This window comes from Meles meles, chromosome 6, assembly GCF_922984935.1.
Source record: "Meles meles chromosome 6, mMelMel3.1 paternal haplotype, whole genome shotgun sequence".
In the NCBI taxonomy this organism is placed as follows: Eukaryota; Metazoa; Chordata; class Mammalia; order Carnivora; family Mustelidae; genus Meles; species Meles meles.
The window spans coordinates 32,487,079-32,507,201 of record NC_060071.1 but is presented as its reverse complement, the minus strand read 5'-3'; the positions used below and the strand labels follow the sequence as shown (position 1 = coordinate 32,507,201).

At 39.8% G+C, this 20,123-nt stretch overlaps 1 protein-coding gene across 9 annotated transcripts in view; it reads left to right on the top strand.

The window, feature by feature from the left end:
* Window positions 1-20,123, top strand: part of PEAK1 (pseudopodium enriched atypical kinase 1) — a 319,482-nt gene that overhangs the window by 249,618 nt on the left and 49,741 nt on the right. For 8 of the 9 annotated variants that reach the window (XM_046008373.1, XM_046008372.1, XM_046008371.1 and 5 more), the window contains one exon: window positions 17,798-17,991. In XM_046008373.1, the coding sequence (XP_045864329.1) occupies window positions 17,798-17,991 (194 nt within the window). Of the gene's footprint in view, window positions 1-10,489; window positions 10,565-17,797; window positions 17,992-20,123 lie in introns of those variants that run through there. The other variant, XR_006818699.1, reaches the window with a different exon arrangement.

The window sequence follows — 20,123 nt, the reverse complement described above, 5'->3', positions numbered from 1 at the left end:
GATGGCAGCTGGCAAGTGCACACCCATTCACATCCACTCAGTTCTCTAGTTGTTCTTTCTAGTTGTTCCTTTCATTCTCAAACAAGTGTTCGTGATTACCTATCCAGTGTAGAGCACATTCCCAAGATTTGTCTCCCATCCATACAGCAGCCCTACAAATTGGTTGTATTCTTCCGATGAGGAGATTGAAGATCAGAGAAGTTAAGAGGTAAGCAGATTCATGTAGCTTGCAGTTGACAGAGCCAGAATTCAAACTTGGTCTGTCTGATTCATTGTATTCTTGTCACAGTGTTGCACTGTTCACAAACACAAGAGCAAGCAAGATTTTTATATTTTCACTTGTAATCATTCATATAAACATTTATGTTTAGGAAGCTTAAGTTTTTTCTCATTTGTATTGTAAGCAAAATTAATGAACTGCCAATAAAAATAAGAACTATTATCCCAAGTTTGTAACAGATGGGATGATTTCCTTATATCCCCTGTACTTTTTTTTTTTCCCAAGATTTTATTTTTAAGTAACCTTTACACCCAGCATGGGGCTCAGACTCACAGCCCCAAGACCAAGTGTTGCATGCTCTACTGACTAAGCCAGTCAGGCGCGCAGTACTTTTTATTTTTAAGCAGAGATATGCCCTGAGTATTTCTTTCATCTGATTCTAAGTCTGCCTTCCTCTTACTTATACAGTAAGCCTTCTCGACCAGGCCTGGCCCTTTCTTTGGCAAACTCTTATGAGAGTGTAGATCTTCTCATAAGACCAGCTTTTTGTTAGAAAAATACAGATAAAAATTAAGATGAATACTTAATGCCTTCACTCTTTCTAGCAAAATGTTAAGAAGTTATATATGTATATATATATATTCTTTACAAAAATAAGCTTTTTATATAACCCCAAAATAGTTGTCAAAATGCTAGCAAGTTCCTGTTTTCCTTAAATCCATATAATGGCAGAGCAAGTAGAATAGTGGTAATATATTCCTGGAAAGAGTAGTCTTGTCATTGGTAGTTGAAAGTGGATGATAGAATATCATACTCTAGCATTAATAAAACACATGTATTGCAGGTTACTGTTTTATTTAGGAAAAAAGCAATTTGAACAGCACATGGTTGGAATTACTTATGTCAGATAGTTCTCGCAGATCAGTAAATGGCTTCACTCTTCATTAAGTAGGGCTGTGGTGTGTTTATCTGCATCCTGGAAGGAAGAGCCAAGCAATGATTTGGCCTCTCTTCTGTGGAACGAGATTCTCTACTTTGGCTGCATTGCCACTGCATGTGAGCCTGAGTACAGCCCAGGCCCTTGGCATGGCAGACCCCTTACTGTGCAGCTTATATTTTCACAGATTTGCTTGTACATGAGCCAGTCATATCTTCCAAAATTCATCAGTTCTTGATAAGTAACTCCATGAGGGGCGCCTGGGTAGCTCAGTCAGTTCAGTGCCCAACTCTTGGTTAGGGCTCAGGTCACGATCTCAGGTCCTGAGGTTGATCCCCAGGTGGGCTCCACGCTTAGCAGGCAGTCTGCTTCCCCTCTCCCTCTCCCTCTATTCCTACCTGCCCCCCATGTGTGCGCTTCTTCTCTCTCTCTCAAATAAGTAAATCTTTTAAAAAAAGGTAACATCCACAAATCCAAACAGTGCAGTTGGTTTGCCCCATTGGTTTCAGATTTAACCATGCATCATGGTAACTTGAGGGCTGTTAAAGCAGAGATTGCTGGGCCCCACAAAGTTTCCGATGCGGTGGGTCTGAGGTGCTGTGGGGCCTGAGAGTTTGCACTTCTTACAAGTCCCCAGGTGATACTGAGGCCACTGGCCCTGGGGCTACACTTTGGGAGCCACTGATCTCGCCACCATTCAGAATCTAAAGCTAATGTGCTGTCCTCTAAGTAGAGCATTTTTGAGATATTAGGGTTTTCTTAGAGACACTCTAGAATTGTCACATTTCATATTTGTCTCAGAAAAAGGGGTTTTAAGCAGTTTTGTTTTAAACTAAACATGGATACTCATTGAAAAATATACACCATTTGCTTTTTTAATAATTACTTAATTTACTCGGATACACCATTGGTATTTACTTGAAGCAACTTAGAAAGGGAAAAATGTTACTATCAAATGTCAATATTTGTGTTTCCAGCCTGATGGCAGTGTAATCATTAAAATAGCATCCCGTGGCTGGGAACATACTGCTGGAGGAAATGAAAATTCAAGTTTTTCTATAAGTAATGAAGATTCCAAATCCAAACTATAAGAAATAAAAAATACTCAACTGAAGGCCAGACCCTAAAAGATAAGAGATTTTGTAGAGCCTTCTGTTATGGGATTAGATTGTTATTCAATTCATTTATTTGACTCTTCAGGCGACAAAAAATGCGTGTCTTAACTGTGCCTTATATAGGCCATCGGGACAGCTGAGGGAAAGATCATCACATTGCTGAAATAACAGGTTTGGCTTTGACTTCACTTCAACTCTCTGTCCGGTCCTTCAGGGGACAGTGATTATAATGACGCCTATCACTGGAGTTAGTTTGAGGATATAAAGGGAAAATACGTACGAGACTTTGCACAGGGTCTGGCATAGGTTGGGTGCTTTAAGATGTCAGTAGTCCCTCTGCCTTCCATATAATAAATGCTAAAACAATGTATGTGTGTCGTGGTACAGAAGCATAAAACACAGAGATTAGATCAGCTTAAAAGAGACTTCTCAGAAATGAAATACAAACCAGCTCTTAAAAGACAGATAGGATTTTTCCTGCTGCTTGGGAAAGACATTGTAGACAAAAGGAACAATATATGCAGAGTCACAGAGAAGATGATAGCAAACAGAGTCCAGACAGGTGGCTGGAAAGGATAATGAATAGACCCGTGGTTCTTCAAATGCGGTCAAGGCAAGGTCAAATAGTGATCATGCAAAAGTCACCGTTTTCATAATAAGACATTATTCTTTTCACTGCATTGACATTTGCACTGAAGGTACAAAAACAATAGAAGGCAAAATTACTTACACCTTAACACAAGTCAAAGCCATGGCATAATATTGTACAAATAGTTTAAAAAAAAAAGTTCATTTAAGTATGTCCTTGGTGAAGTAGTAAATTTTATTAAATCTCATCTCTTGAGGGGCGCCTGGGTGGCTCAGTGTAGGTTAAAGCCTCTGCCTTTGGCTCAGGTCATGATCCCAGGGTCCTGGGATCGAGCCCCACATCGGGCTCTCTGCTCCGCAGAGAGAGCCTGCTTCCTCCTCTCTCTCTGCCTGCCTCTCTGCCTAGTTGTGATTTCTCTCTGTCAAATAAATAAATAAATAATTGTTTTAAAAAAAATCTCATCTCTTGAGATTGTGTCCGTTTAAACATTCCATGTGATGAAATGGGAAGTATACATAGATTATTTCTGTTGAATACCAAAGTGTGGTGGTTATTGCAAGGAAAAACAGTTTGAATTACAAAGCTGAGCTAGCCAACTTTTTCTTTTCTTTAAGATTTTATTTATTTATTTGTCAGAGAGAGAAAAAGAGAAGGCACAAGCAAGGGGAGGGGCAGGCAGAGGGAGAAGCAGGCTCCCTGCTGATCAGGGAGCCGGATGAGGGGACTTGATCCCAGGACCCTGAGATCTTGACCTGAGCTGAAGGCAGACACTTAGCTGACTTAGGCCAGTCCCCTAGCCACCTTTTTCATGGACTGCCTTGAAAGAACAGATGGCAGACCCGCTGTGGCTATTCAGACTTGAGTGCTTTTCTTAAGAATGAACATAGTAAGCCTATTACCTCAAGGAAAACAGCTGATAGTATTTGTTGTCAAAGATAAAAAGTTAAGGCTTTCAAATAAAAATAAGAATTTTTACAAACTTTTATCTGCTATCATGACTTTGACAGCTTCCTGATATTTAAGGATCTTTCTGATGAGAATGGTGGTATTTGCTTTAAAAAGATTTTTTAATATATAATGAAATGTGTCAACATTTGGAAGATCTGCATAACTCAGTGAACTATTAATTTCAAATGACTCAATGCACAATATTACAAAATTATGCACAAGTAAAAGATCCACTGAAACTGCAAGTTGGATGGATATTTTTCAGTGCAACTGAGGCCAGAAAGTTTATTGATATGGTTTCAGATTCCACATTGCAAATAACCTTTAAGACTTCCACTTACCAAGTTCTGATATGACACCAAGGAGAATATCCACAATTATCTAAAAGTCTACTAATAGACTTTTTCCTTTCCCATCTAGATATCTGGATGAGATCACATTTTTAAATATATAGTTGACCCTTGAGCAACACAGGTTTGAATTGCATGGGTCTACTTATATATGGATTTTTCAATAAATACTGTACCGTACTATAAGTGCATTTTCTCTTCCTTAGGATTTTCTCAATAACATTTTCTTTTCTCTAGCTTACTTTAAGAATACAGTATATAATACATATAACATACAGTATATAATACATATGACATACATATATTCCTCATATCATGAGGAATATTGTTAATTGGGGCCCCTGGGTGGCACAGTTAAGCAGCAGACTCTTGGTTTCAGCTCAGGTCGTAAACTCAGGAGTCATGAGGTCAGGCTCCTCATCAGGCACCACACTCAACGTGGAGCTGCTTCAGATTCTCTCTTCCTCTGGCCCTCCTGCTTGTGCTCACTTGCGTTGCTTGCTCTCTCTCTCTCTCTTAAATAAATAAATCTTTTAAAAAAATACGTTAATTGGCTATAACTAAGACCTGCTTAATAGTAGGTTACTATTTGTAAGTTATGGAGGAGTCAGATTTATACACAGGTCTTTTTTTAAATTGTTTTTAAAGATTTTTATTTATTTGACAGAGATCACAAGTAGGCAGAGAGGCAGACAGAGAGGGAGGGGGAAGAGGCTCCCCGCTGAGCAGAGAGCCCAGTGAGGGGCTTGAACCCAAGACCCTGGAATCATCACCTGAGCCAAAGGCAGATGCTTAACCAGCTCAGCCACCCAGGCACCCCTAATGTGTGACTTTTTAAATTTTTTTGTTTTTACTTTTCTTTTTAAGATTTTATTTTTTAAGTAATCTCTACACCCAATGTGGGGCTTGAACTCAAAACCCCAAGATCAAAAGTTGCATGCTTCACCAACTGAGCCAACCAGGTGTCCCAATTTTTTTTTTTTTTTTAATAAAATCTCTATTGGCAGTACTATTGAAAATGGGCTGGAAAGTAGAAATACTGTTTACTGTGATACTAGTCAAATTTTGACTCAGGAATATATCCATAGGCATCATTTCTATCTGACTAGTCTGGATGAAGAGAAGGTAATTTAGTGGTTATTTTGGTCTATGATCCCATGGGAATTCCTTCACTAATGTTTTTAGAAGCACTAGCCTACCTACCATCTCTCCAACTCTGGTGTCCCTATCATGAGGAATAATATCACATAGTGAGAAAAGCACTAGAGTCAGACTAAGATTTGAATTCCATCTATACCACTGGTAGTTGTGTGGCTTTTGACTTAACCTCTCTAAGCTGAAGCTTCCCAACCTGTACAATAGAGATAATAATACTACCTTACAGAGCTACTGCGAGGACTAAATTGATATCTGTAAAGCATCTAACACAGTATCTAGCAATAGGGTTAGCCTCTTTATAAATTCCATTTAGGGCACCAGAATTTAGAATAATCCTTGCTGAATGTCTTACCCCTGTAGTCTGTTTTCAGAACAGCTTTCTTAACGTAAATCCAGTCATAGCCCCACACTGCAGAAGGCCCTATGTATGTGAACTTTGTCACCTGTTTAACCTTATTTACCTTCGTGTTCTTGAACCTCAGTTATTCTGGCCTCCTTCCTTTCTGAGAGCCTTATTATAATGTTGACCATGACATCCGTGGTCTTTCTTTTCCCCTCACCCCCTACATGCAAAATATCAGTGAATCTTATTAATCCAACCTCTAGAATATATGCCAAATCTGTTTACTTCTTTCCATCTCTGCTTCTACCACACTGCTCCAAGCCACCATCATCTCATCTGATTTTCCTTTTCCATTTAGGAAAAGCATTTTCCTTTCCATTCAGGAAAAGTATTTTCCTAATTGATCTCCCTGTTTTAATCTCTGATCTCTCAAGAATAACCATAGTGTCAACACAGTGAAGGAAGTCCATACATAATATGACCACTGCCTGCCTGTTTAACCTATCTCCTACTCATCCCCTTGTTCATGAGCTTCTCACAATACAGTTTTCTTTCTTTCTGTTCTTCAAACATGCCAAACATAATCCCTTTTTATCAGCTATTCTCTCTCTGGAATAGTTTGTTCGGATCTTTGTATGGCAGGCTCCTTGTCATTCTGCTAGCTACTTGTATATTTATTTGTTTAAGATAGAGATGGGGGGGTTGCAGAAGAGGGAGAGAGAGAATCCCAGGCAGGCTCCCCGCCCAACGTGGAGTCCAACGTGGGCTTGATCTCAGCCCTGAACACATGACCTGAGCTGAAATCAAGAGTCGGACACTTAACCAACTGAGCCTCCCAAGTGCCTCATTCAACTATCAATTTAAATGTCACTTCCTTGGATTCTCTACTGACTGCCTAGTCTTAAGAAACTTCCCCTACCCTTAGTTACTTCCGATCACATCATCCTTTTCATTTTGGATTTATTCACATGTTTGTCACTTTTTTTTTTACACTATTCATCTTCATTTCACTCCTCCCTTCTGGATTCAATTTCCTTCTTCCTCAAGTATGTCTTTTAGTAGTCTTTTCAATAATCAGTGTGGTAAATTTATTACTGATTAAAATCGTCCTTATTTTGTAATCGGTAGGCAGTATCTACTGCCAATCATATGTCCTTAAAAATTTAGTTCAAATTTTTTTTCTAATCAATTAGAAAACCTTAGTCAATACCTAAGAAATTATAACTCACCCCAAATAATGATAATACTTCCAGCCAAAGTTAAAGATCTCACTTGCTCACGAATGACCTCTTTTGGCAAGACTTTCTAGCTTCATCAGCCCTGAAACATCTTCTTCCTAATTAGCAAAGATCCCCAAGTATGCGTTTCTGTGTGTCATTTACATCTGTCTTCTCTCAGACTCCCAGAAACATCTCAGGTATTCAGCTCTGCCTCACACTGCTCGGATTCTGCCCAAACCTCCACCAACTTCTGTTTTGGACAGGCAGATAAGATTTGGCACACCTTTACTCCCTTAGAAATGCCATTCATCTGTATAAGCTTTTCCTTTATCCTCCCAAGATCTTTTTGATCTTCTTAGAGTCCTTAGAACTAAGCTATATTCCTCAATAATCCAGGAGTCAATCCTAGGAGCTTTCTAATCCACTCGAAGGTTCAAGAGTATAGACTAAAAGTTGGAGAACTACGGCCTATAGGCCAATCCAACTTGTCACCTGTTTCTCTAATGAAGTTTTATTGGAAAACAGCCACACTCATTCATTTGTATGTTGTGTATGGCTACTTTTGCATTACAACAGCAATTACTTTTGCATGTACAACAGTACAACGTTAAGTGCAACAGACACCATATGGCCTATAAGGCGTAAAATATTACTGACTTCACAGATAAAGTTGGCCAAGCCTCCAGACTAAGCTGTAAGATCTGATTTGTCTGTGGTTGTCAGGCATGCTAGTGGCCAGTGTCTATTCTAGCCAGACACCACACAGGTTTGCAACTCCCTGAAGTACCTAGAGTCTGGGTCTCTTTATATTCATGTATGTATGCACATCTAGTATGGAAAAAAAGTCTGAGCACTTTCTAGACTGTGGTAAAATGTAATGTCCTTCTCTCTGTAAAGGCAGTTAGAAACTTGAATTTTTTGATGCTTATGCTCCAGTTATATCTTAATTTGCATTATCTCTACTCTTTGCCAAGAGAATCCTATCAAAGTCATCTTTGCATGCTGAGGACCACACTGGCCTCTGAAGATCAAATTCCTATTCCTCATAAAGAGAAAAATTGGAGACAGAAGCTGAAAGTAGCTGCTTGCTCTCCTGATCACATCGTCCTTGCTCTAAAGAAACTTCTGGACTATAAGCATTTATAAAGATCACATCTACATTTGCTGACATATTGTTCCTAAAGTTAGATGAGTTCATAAAGCCCTTACTGTTGAAATTCTAAATAATCCTGTTTTACAGAGAACTGATAAACATCTCACCTGGTCCTAATCACAGAATGATGCAGAATAATTATGTTTATGTGTACCATGATGGGATGGTCTTCAGATGGCTTTACATTCTTTTCCCTTCTGGAAGGTGATAAAACTCCAGAGAAGTAAGGTACTTGCCTATAGTCTCATAATGAATATATTCCAAAGTGAAGAATCCAACTGAGACTTCCCCCATGTATTGGGTCAGTTTTGTTTCCTTGTTCGCCTAATGAATCTGAAGTTAAACACCAGTATCTTACTGTGTAATTCTTAAAACACTTTCACTCACGTTATCTCAGTTGTCCCAACATCTATGACAGAGCATCCTTCCTATTTTATAAGATCTTGAGAAACAGAGTCTCATCGACAATTCCCAGGGCTGCTATGCAAATAGGTAGCAGAACCAGAGTCTGACTTCAGAGGTGTTTGCCCCCTAAATGATTTTTTTTTTCTTTTTTGCACTCTTGGTGGTGTTGTTGAGTCCATTGGTTTCTGCCATGTCTTTTGTAAAGTCAGTCTCAGTGCAAGAAGGGAAGTCTGTGACCAGGAAGAGATACATCCTGATTCATCGAGCTGTCAAGCAGTCTCAAAGTACTCAACATGGGCATAGTTGAACATAGTTGTTCACTCTCTTAAAAGCACTTAATATGAATTTCCTAATTAATATATACTCCTATAAATGTCACTATACTCATTTTATAGATGAATGATGGGAGGCAGGGGCAGAGTAGTGGTTGTGGCAGTGCTGAAATGAAATTTGAGTTCCTCATTTCCAGGCCTGTATTCAGAGCTCTAGGCCACAGTTTCAGCCAGTGATTATTTAACATAACTGCTGTAGAGTATGGATTAGAGTTATCAGGTAATATTTAAAGGTTTAATTCCAAGAGAAGCAGTTTGTTCTCATATGGTGCCTTGATAACTTGATAACGGTGATTTGTTAATAGCAGGGAGAAAGGCTTGCCAAACAACAACAAGAAAAAGGGGCGCCTGGGTGGCTCAGTGGGTTAAAGCCTCTGCCTTCAGCTCAGGTCATGATCTCAGGGTCCTGGGATTGAGCCCCGAATCTGGCTATCTGCTCGGTGGGGAGCCTGCTTCCTCCTCTCTCTCTGCTGCCTTTCTGCCTACTTGTGATCTCTGTCAAATAAATAAATAAAATCTTTAAACAACAACAACAACATGACAGTGATGCACACTGGTCAGCTCCCCACCTCCAGTCCTAGTTCTCCTGGATTAAAAGAGCCTCAGGAGTCAGTCTTTGGTCTTTCTGTGCTGCTGGCACAGGGACAAAGCTCCAGTCTGGGAGATGGCCTGCCCAACACTGGAACCTGTCCTGATGCCAGTCTCCATGGTGGTGCAGGCTGGGCTTTTACTGGGAGGAATGCAGGTACAGAACTGTAGTAATATCTTCTAGTGCCTTGCTGTCCAGATCCCACCTGATTTAATTTATTCAACATCTATTTATTGAGTGTTTGCTGTAATTCTCTGTCCCTTCATATTAGCCTGCTTGGGCTACCGTAAATAAAATACCACAGACTGGGTGACTTAAACAACAAAAATGTATTTGCTAACAGTTCTGGAGGGCAGAAATCCAAGGTCAGGTTCCAGTTGAACTGGTTTCTGGTGAGGGCTCTCTTCCTACCTTTCAGAAATGACCACCTTCTCGTTATGTCCTCACCTTCCTTGTGTGCAGAGGGAGAGACAGACCAAGCTCTCTGGTATCTTTTGTTGTGAGTACAGTAATCCTATAGGACAGGGTCCCACCCTTATCTCCTCATTTAATCTTAAGTATCTCCAAATATGGCCACACTGGGGTTTAGGGCTTCAACATATGAATGCGGGGATACTAATGTTTATCCAGAACACCTGTTATCAGTGTTCAGAGAAGGAAGAGTCCTGAAGACACAAAGATGTCTTGGTCAACTTGAGGCCTGCATAGTCTTTAATGACTGAGTTTGAAGTAGATGATGAAAAGAAGGGAAGCAACTCTAGCTAGATAGAGAAAGTAGGTTCAGCACAGATGGAGAATATCATGTGTCCAAGGGATAGGAAGTTACGATGGAGAAATACATTGGTTTGTGTGGAGCTAAAGGTTTGCGTGTTGGAAAATTTGGAATAAGGAGGGAAACATACATTGCAGCCTCATCGTGAAAGACCTTGAAGACCTGTAGGTAGTTCAGACCTGACCCTGACAGGTCACAAGGATGTGGAACAGAGGAACAGCAGAACAAAATAGAGATTTTAGGAAGGGAACCCTGGCCCAGCGTGTAGAAGGTACCGGTCCAAGGTCCCTCTTGTAGCAGCTTTCTTAGTCAGAGCAGTCTGCCCTTTGTGCTCATCTCTGTCCTCTTTTGATACCAGGAATTGAGGTCATGCTGCATGTCGGGAGACTCAACCTATTGCTGCTCTCACAGATGCTGCTTCTTATTTTCAGAGGTACCTTTATCCAGACAGGGCTCCAACTAAAAACTGTGAATGTCATACTAGACCAAATCCTTGTTTTCTAACATATTGTGAGTTCGTATAATTGTATTCTAAGAATAAACCTCAGAAGGTAAGGATTGGTTCCAAAACAGTCCCTCCTCTTTTTTTAATAGCTCTTTATGAATCTCTCATCTGTGACTACTTGAATTATTTTGTTTCCCTTTATGTCACTTCTCACCAGCAATGCTCCAACTTAAAATTTTCTTGCTCACTTTTTACACCTTGATCCTTTTTATACTTGAGGCACTAGGACCAACTGTGTCAGAATCTCCTGGGGTGTTTGTATAAATTCAGATTCCTGGGCCATCCCCCAGAGCTGTTAAATCAGTCCTTGGAGGTGGAAGCCGCAAATCTGCATCTTCAGCAAGTTCCCAAGGTAATTCTTAGGCACGCTACAGCCCAATAACAATTGGCATAATATTTTAGAACATTGACTTTGTTCAATGTTCTCATTGAACATTGAACATTGAACATCCAGGTCACTCAGACCTGGATTTGAATCCTGCTTTCACCACTTATTAGCTCTGTCATCTTGGACAAGCCCTGGTTCAGGTTACCTCATCCGTAAACCGAGAGGCAGAGGTAGGGTATCTGTTTAGACCACAGACCCTAGGTTTTAATCTCACTTCCACCAGTTAGCAGCTGTGTTACCTGAGGCAAATGACTTAACCTCTCTGGACTCTAATTTCTTCATTTGTAAAAGAGAGATAATAATCTGCCTAGTGCATTATTGAGACTTAGAAGAATTTAGGAAAAACTGTGAGAAGAGGGTAGATTTTGTTCTCCCCTCCCTACCCCCACCCAAGGCATGACAGTGTCTGAGACTATTTGGTCATCATGACTAGGGAAGGAGAGAGTGGTTCCAACACCTGGGTAGAGGCAAGAGATGCTAGTAGGATCCTACCATGCACAGGACATCCTTTCACAGCAAAGTATTATCTGGTCCAAAATGTCAGTAGTGCCACTTTTGAGAATCCTGACTTAGAACAGACACACAGTAAGTACTATGTAAGTTTTGGCTGCTGTTCAGATTCCCTGTTATAGGAATAACAAGCCTTACTTGGAGTGGTATCGTTAGGAGACATATATCTAAGTACAGTACTGCTCACTCAGCAAATGCAGAGGCAGTCGTGATGGTGTATCTGTGAACTCAGTCTTTCTGTACTAAAGCAGCTCCCTTTTAAAGAAATCCTTTTGCAATGTAAATAATTATGTTGTTTAGAATTTTTCAACATCTGGAACCATTAATACTCTTTAATAATAGCTTCTAATAATTTTAATAATAATTCTGTTCTTTGCAAAGCACTCTTACTGCTTCATCTTCACAATCAGGCATTTACGGTCGAGTCTTGACCATATACCAGGCTTGCCTTATGGTGCCGGCGTGGTGGGTGTCAGTTCCGAGACAATCCAGTTCAGATCCCAACTCTACTACCACGTTACCCTCGTAACCCCAGGCAACTCATTTCACTTCGTCCAAGCTCAGTTTCCCTATCTGCAAAATGAAAGCAACTGCCTCAACCCCCTGAAGTGTTTTGGTGAATTAAGTGAGAAAGCACGCAGCTCGTGCAGTGTCGAGTAGGAGCAGATTCCCGTCCCCTCCATGAGCCCGCAGTGTTTTCATAGCGTGGTGTGTACATACTCCTCTCCCTCCTCTGACTCCAAGGGCAGACGGGCAGTGGAGGGAGACAAGAAGAAAGTGGAGAAGGTGCTTCTCCAGTGCTTCTGCGCATGTGTAAAAAGTCAAGGGCCCCTCTCCTCCCTTGGGTAGTCCTTTTATTCTGGTCTCTTGCTTTCTCAAGACATAAACATCAGTATCTCACACCTTTCTTTAGAAGTGAGCCAAGGCCTAAATGGTGATGAGAGGCTTCTGCTGTAACGCTGTTGTTGAGAAAGGCAGCCTTCTTTTATTGCTCTTTTCTGAGATTAGTTTATCTTCTCTGTTGATTTGCACAGATCCCATTCTGACTTCGTATTTCATAGGATTTTAAAACTGTAATTTTTCTTAGTATTATAAAACATGACAGTGATTTACAGTGGCCCGTGTTTTTATCTACTTTTCTGTCTTGCAGTCCAGTGCTTTAAAGATACTTTTAATTCGCTATTCACATCTATTTTTAAAAAAGAAAAAGTGAAACCATGCAGTGTCTGAAGATTAGAGTCTATTCAGGACCTTGCTTATGGCTACCAGTCTTCCTCATTCCAAGACCCAGCCACTTCATTCACACTAGTAAGAGCTACCTTTGTTTGACCAACTTCTGTTAGACATATTAGGAAGAACTCATCAGATCTCAGTGAAAGGTTAATCTCAGTTCAGGAGAAGAAGTTTGAAGGTTTCAGTGAAAGACTACAGAAAGCTTAGTGGAAAATTGGAGACACTAAGATAGTGATCAATGGACACAACATTTTTCTACCTGAGAATGCCAGTAATTGGAAAATATAGCAAAATCAAATTGATGACCTGGAAACCAAGATAGGATTAGGAAATGTCACATTGGCAGGGGTTACAGGGACAGGGAGAGACAGAGTTTTTCCTCCTTCTGATAGATTAAAGGTGTGGGATTTGATAACTTTGAACTCTCCTTGTGTGTTGGTGTATATTCCAGCTCTACAAAAGCCCATCATCCCCCGCAACCCCAGAAATCAGCAGCTCTGAAACCAGTTAAGAAAACTGTGATATGCTGTTTCTGATATGCTTTGATCTGAATTTTAGGAGTAAAAAGAGGTTTTAAAAATCACACATTTATTAATTGGCTGTCTTGGGCAAATAGAGACAAATGTTGTTGCTGAAGAGAGCTGGCAAATGGGAGGTTAGAATACCATTTGCCCAAAGAGACAGATGGTCTCTGTTGAAGCTTGATTTCATTTACTGTCCCTTCTGAAGCTGAATGAAGGTGGTTGAATTTGAAGATAAAGTTGAACAGAAATTGTGGAAATACTTGGATGCATAAAGGACTCTAATGCAGAATTTGATTTGCCTTTTTAAAAAAGTACAAGACATTTAACAGAATTTTTACAAAAATCTGTCTTGAACGAATTTGCCAGAAAAAAAAAAAAGATCATTTTCATTTGATGGTGTGTAATGATTAATCCTACCACCTGGGTAAACCAAGTGAGCTTCCCACAGGAGATTGCTTGTGCAGCTTTGAATTATGTATGAATGTTGCAGACTGATGAGAGATAACCTTACCAAGGGATTCGTTTGTATAACAGACAAATCTGTAACAATGTTACAGTTTCCTTTGAACACCTTAAATTCATTCTCCATGTTCAGAAAATGAGATGTCTTCCTGGAGATTATGACCTGATTTTTTAAGTGTTGGGTTATCCATCCCAAATCTCAATTATAAACTGGTCATTAACAAAAAAGTCAGTTGAGGAGTCTGAGGTACACACGAACTTGTGTTGTCTTCCATTATGAAAACACAGTGAATGCTGAGAGTCCAGGAAAATAGTAGGCTAAATCAGGGTGTGACCCAGCCTTACAATTAAGGACCTAGGTGTCAATGCCATAGTTACTGTAGACATTCTACATAGCACTATAGACCTAGGGATTGTTTAAACATGAATTTAACTAGTAGAAATAGAAAAGATATAACTTCCTCTATGTGGGCCATTCATTAGTTAATAGTTCTGTTTTATAGCAATGAATATCAAATTGTACTTACCTGAAAAAAATCTAGTTATCCTTGTCATATTTGTTATTTCAAGATGTGCTAAGATATAGTGTTTTAGAAATTCTAACAAGTTTCTTATAATTTCATTTTAAAGATCTTTTTAAACTTTCTGTGTCATGGAGGAAATGGGGGACATTTTCATTTTGTTCATTATCTCCTTTCTGAGGCTGTCCTCTAGTTGGTACAGATGATCAAGGAATAGGAAATCAGAACCTGGTTTCTCGGATTCTCATTTTGGTGTTTTTTCCATTACCTTAAACATTTCTTAATGAAATACTGGTGATGAACCCCTTTGTTAGGAGATAAAGTCTGTATTTGGAAAGTGTCATTTTACTATTTGGGAGGGTTTTTTTTAATATATATATTTTTTAAGATTTTATTTATTTATTTGACAGATTGAGATCACAAGTAGGCAGAGAGGCAGGCAGAGAGAGAGGAGAAGCAGGCACCCTGCTTGAGCAGAGAGCCCGGTGTGGGGCTCGATCCCAGGACCCTGAGACCATGACCTGAGCTGAAGGCAGAGGCTTAACCCACTGAGCCACCCAGGCGCCCCTGGGAGCGTTTTCTGATTTCATATCTAAATATGGCACAAAGAAATCAATGGTCAATTATATTCCCTTAAGAAATTAATATGCCTTAGGTAAATTTTCAGATTTTACTTCTTTCTTTCTTCCTAGACAGTTTGTCTATTGATACATGGTGACTGAGTCAACCTTCTCTGATGCTGTTTTCAGTTCTTTTTCATTTTTCAGTCATAGCATGTTACCACATCTAAGCTTGAACTCTCAAAGCCTCTCCATTTCTCATCTCTCTTTTACCATTTTCATTGTACATAGAGCTGTTCCTCCCTCAAGCATCAAGATGTGACATATCATTGATGCATTTTTTAAAAAAATTATTCCTTTTAGACTCTGCTGTCACTGCTGATTAAACACCTTAGCATCCATTTGCAATTCCTTGTGATTTTACTTTCATCAGCTCCCTTTGCATAGTTCTTTATAATTGATGATTATTTTAATTGGTGATATAATATACCAGTGTACTTACTTAAAATGTGCTTATGAAAACTAACCTTTATGTGGAATTTAGGTTACCCTGCCCTGATTCTCAAAGAGTTAATAAAACTAGTTTTCACTTTGCTTCCCAGAGGTAGTTTGGCACATTTCCCAGACCAAACCCCTAAAGTAAAGGTCAAGGTGCAGTGATGATATTAAGGTGCAGAATTCGAAACTTGTATCTTACCCAACTTGTAGTTTTCCTGAGCTCAGTGGGATCTCTGGTACATCAGAGCTTCAGAACATGATTAACAGACCGAAGAAGGCCCTATAGAGTACCCTTTAATGGGGAATTGTATGAGTGAGTACAGTGGGTGAGTCTTTAACATTTCTTGCTTTTTAGCTTCCGTGTTTTGTTCTGAGAAGCCCGTAGGAGCACAGAGCTGTGTTTCATGTATGTGAGGAGCAGGCTCAGGGAATTCTTCATGGTTTAATAGCAGCAGCTTTTTCTGTAGTCTTCACAATAGCTGAGGCTCATGGTAAATAGCCCATTGCATGGAGGAAAACAGACAAGGGAGGGTAGAGTCGTGGTTTCTGAACCAATCTTTGCCAATTCCTTTTGATAATGGAAAAGAGAGAGCTGTCTTAGTAATAATGAGGAGATTGGGGAAAGAGAAAAGGCGAGAGCAAGCTTGCAGAGGTTAGGAGCCTAAAAACAGCATTTTAGGAAACCTCTCAAATTAACTCTAAAATAAGAAGTGAATGTCACTTTATATTTAGATATATACTTGTACTTTGAAATCAGAAATGACTCACATTAACTTTTGCCCAATAAAGATCATTTTCCTTCTGAAGCATGTTGGTAACTATTCAGTGATCTATAGCCTTGACACTAGTGGTATTTGAGAGGATTTCAGAAGTGTCACTTTGCTTTGTCTTTGCTAATGCAGGGAAGCAAAGGCTCCTTCTCACCATGATTTTGTAATGCTCCCTATTATGAGAAATCAGTTTTGTTTGGAGCCCTTTTTTCGGGTTGATGTCCTAGGGCAGCCCATTAAGAGGCAGCATGCTCTACTGTGTGAGGCCTCCTTTACATACACCACCCTACTGGCCGCCAGTGGAGTGGCTCCTTTCCACCTTACCACTGTCCTCGAGAGCCAGATCCCAGAAAGGAAGCTCCAGCTCATTGCTCACTCTCAGTACAGAGAGACCTCTGGCTCTGCCAGCTCTGAAAGAATATTTTTGAAGTTGTATATCCAGCAGACTTCAAGGCTTATTTTTTTGTTCAGACACATGCATAATTTCCATAATGAAAGATTGATAAGAAGGTACTCCTTTTTCAGATCCCCTTCTCAAATCCACAGGTGATATATGTTCTGATGACACATGATCAAACAAAGTACCTCTTTTAAAGGAACTTGTAAATGTCACCATGATTCACTGCCAGTTGAAAATCCAGAAATAACATGTTACAGTATATAAGATGTTTCCTTCTTTCTCTTTGCCCACATTAAAACAAAACCAAAAAAAAAGGGGGAAGAAGGGTTGGTAAGTGTGTGACAGTGTAAGAACACTCTCAGAAACTGTTAAAGATGCCTGATTTTAAATTTATTTTGTTGGCTAGCCCAGTGAGATTTTCTAACTAGACTAGTTTTCTCTACCAACATTAAATGACCATTCCATCCCCTTGTACTTATAGTAAAGAATTGACAGTTCAGGCAGGATGGGAAGTGGGGAAGACTGGAAGAGATAGCTATAAGCAAATGAGCAGGCAGCAGTGAAACAAGATTGGAAACACAAAGTAGTATGGATGCCACATTGTGGTATGTGGCCAACAGGATCTTTCAGGTTCATTTTAATAGAGAAGATTAACAAGAATGCAGACCTTTCATTTCCATTCACCTTGCCTACTACATGCATTCGGGGGAAGGGCTGATGATTCTGTCCTCCTGACAACAAGACTTTCCTGGCCTCAGTTTACCTTCTGAAGCAATTGCTTAACCTCCTTATTTAGTGTAATCTCAGCTTTATTCTTGATCCTGTACTGAATACTTTAGCATGTAGTAAACTCTATATATGAAATAAAGTAAGTTTATATTGTAAATTATTTGATGTTACAGTACTATAATGTAGTAAACATGCCAAATACTTCACTAAGCATGTGGGTGTTTTGTCTTTAACCAGTTAAGCATTCAGCCTTCTCCACCACTACCATCACCACCTCCTGCCTTAAAAAGTTTCATTTCTTACCTTCTTATTCTCAGGCTTCCTTCTGAGATTACTATGCCTTCTCTATCGAACTGGATTCTCAATGTGTAGGAATCAAGATAAATAGGAGGATCAGCCTAGATGAAGGACTGCCCTGTATTCAGACAAGTATTTCAGGCCATAGGACCCACTATGGTGACTCTGGGGCTTGTTATTTACATTTTTGGCAAGTATATGTCTTCCATAAATCTAAATTTTAGCCAGACATTTGAATGCCACTGTGACCACAGTCTGATTTGTTTCAGTCACAAGACCCATGAAGTGACAGAGGACTTCTCTCCTCGGGATCCAAGATCCGTTGTTGCGAGGCAAGATGACGGAGGCTGCCCTCCCATCACAGCAGCCTTGCCCCTACCTGGACTGGAAAGGGAAAAGGAAAAAGAAGACATTTCAGATACTATTGACCTGAATCCCTGTAGTGCAACCTACAGCAACTTAGGTAAGTAGAAAATGTCATAAAGGTAGTATTTAAACGTTGCCTTTTTATGCACTACCCAAATGCTTTATTTCCCTGGTGAGATGGTTTTTATTGCTGCATGGAGCAAAAGTTGGACAACGGGAGCCATAATTTTTCTTTTGTTTTAAGTTTTTTTTTTTTTTCTTTAAATTCCAGTTCATCAACATACAGCGTAATATAAGTTTTAGGTGTACAGCATAGTGATTCAGCACTTCCATACAACACCGGGTGTGGAACCATAAATTTTAACTCACCTCAGAAAAAGTCCTTGTGTTTACTAGGCATATACTGAACATTTGCTACCATGAGTCCTGTGCCATGCGCTAAGGGTGTGACATGGCCCCTGCTTGAGGGACTCACCGGGAGGATTTTGGTAGTATATGATAAAGGCAGTGATACACACATGGAATATTTTTTATATTACCCAGGAGAGGGTGTCAAAAGATGCCTTTTGGAAGCTAGTTCCTGAACTAACTTAGGTGGTGGACAGAGGGAAGAAGGAGTATTCCAACCCAAGGCAGCAACATGAGCGAAAGCATGGACCCCGGAAAAAGCATGGTGCCTGGGGTACCACAGCCATTTAGTGCTGCTATGAGCAGAAGAGTTCGACGAGAGTGAGCATTTCAAGCTAAAACCTGAGCCTTTTTTGCTTTCTGTGATAGTAACCCATCAGAAGGTTTTAAGCCGAGGAATAATGTGATGAAATTTGTGTTTTAGAACATCCACTTTATAGGCTGCCATGAGAAGATGGATTGGAGGTGAAGTATTTGAGGTGAAATCTAGTAGTTGGGTACTTTGGTGAGACCACATAAGGAGATGAGAAAGGCCTCAACTAAGGTCGTGGGAGGGGGGAACAGTAAATAGATTTAAGAGGCAAAATACATAAGGCTTAGTGGTTAATTTGATAGGAAAATGATGTGGAAATCTACGATATAGCTCAGATTTCTGGCTTGGAACAAGCAGAATCAAAGAAGTAAGATCCCAGTCATTGTGGTGTTCAGGCAGAGGCTGAGGGGCCATCTCTCAGAGATGCAATGAAGAGGAAGCCTACAGGAAAAAGAGGGCCAGACTGAGTTACCGCTAAGGTGCCTGCCAGTGCAGAGATTCTTTCGTTTTCCAATCATCTTCACTCTTCTTCCTTGAGTATCCCAGTAACTTTCCATCTGTCCTCTTTCCTTGAGTGTCATAGTTATCTGCAAAGCCTGGGGCTAGATAAGGATTTCTCATTGCTGTTCTCCCCTCAAGTCAGGAGGGAGGTGAGTAGCCTGAGTTGAACTGCCATATGCACAGCACTAGCAAGATCCTTATGGGCTCTGAACTCTTACACCTGTTTGGAGATCAGTGGCACGTAATATCAAAGCATTCTTCTGTCTTGTTTCTCATTTCCTTTTTTTTGTCTTTTCCATACATCGGGGAATTATTTTAAGAGCAGCTAGTGTACTTGGAAATAAAGGAGTCCTTAAGAAGGCAAAAAGGTTTGAAGTAATACTGTAGGAGAAATGCTCTAACGTGCTCTTTTGGAAAACTCATCATAACAATCCACATGCAGTTGAAAATACATTCTGTAAGGAAAAGACTTCCATTCTAAGTTCTAGAAGCCTTCTATGATCTGTGCGTTGTGGAGCCCATATTACAGTATACCCAAGCAACCATCTCAGATGCCATTTTCCAATTGGAATTATAGTCAGACAGCTTACTCAACTTCTCCCATTGTTTTATGTTTTATTAAACATCCTATAAGATACAAAAACTATTGCTTATTTACTATAGCATGCTCTCAGCATAATATATCGACATATCTTTCAGATGGTCTTACTACCCCAACATTTCTTTTGTGATGTCCTCAGTAAAATATATTAATAATTATTACTGATTTTATGGCATCTCTTTAAAAAATATCCATTGGCTGGGGTGCCTAGCCGGCTCAGTCAGTAGAGTATTCAACTCTTGATCTTGGGGCTATAAGTTCAAACCCCATGTTGGGTGTAGAAAATACTTAGAATTTTTAAAAAATATTTTTAAAAAAATCTATCTGCCAATGTCAGTTAAGGTTAATTATTTTATCTTGTTTGTGTTCTCAATTCTATAGAAAATTAGAAAAAAAATAGAGCATT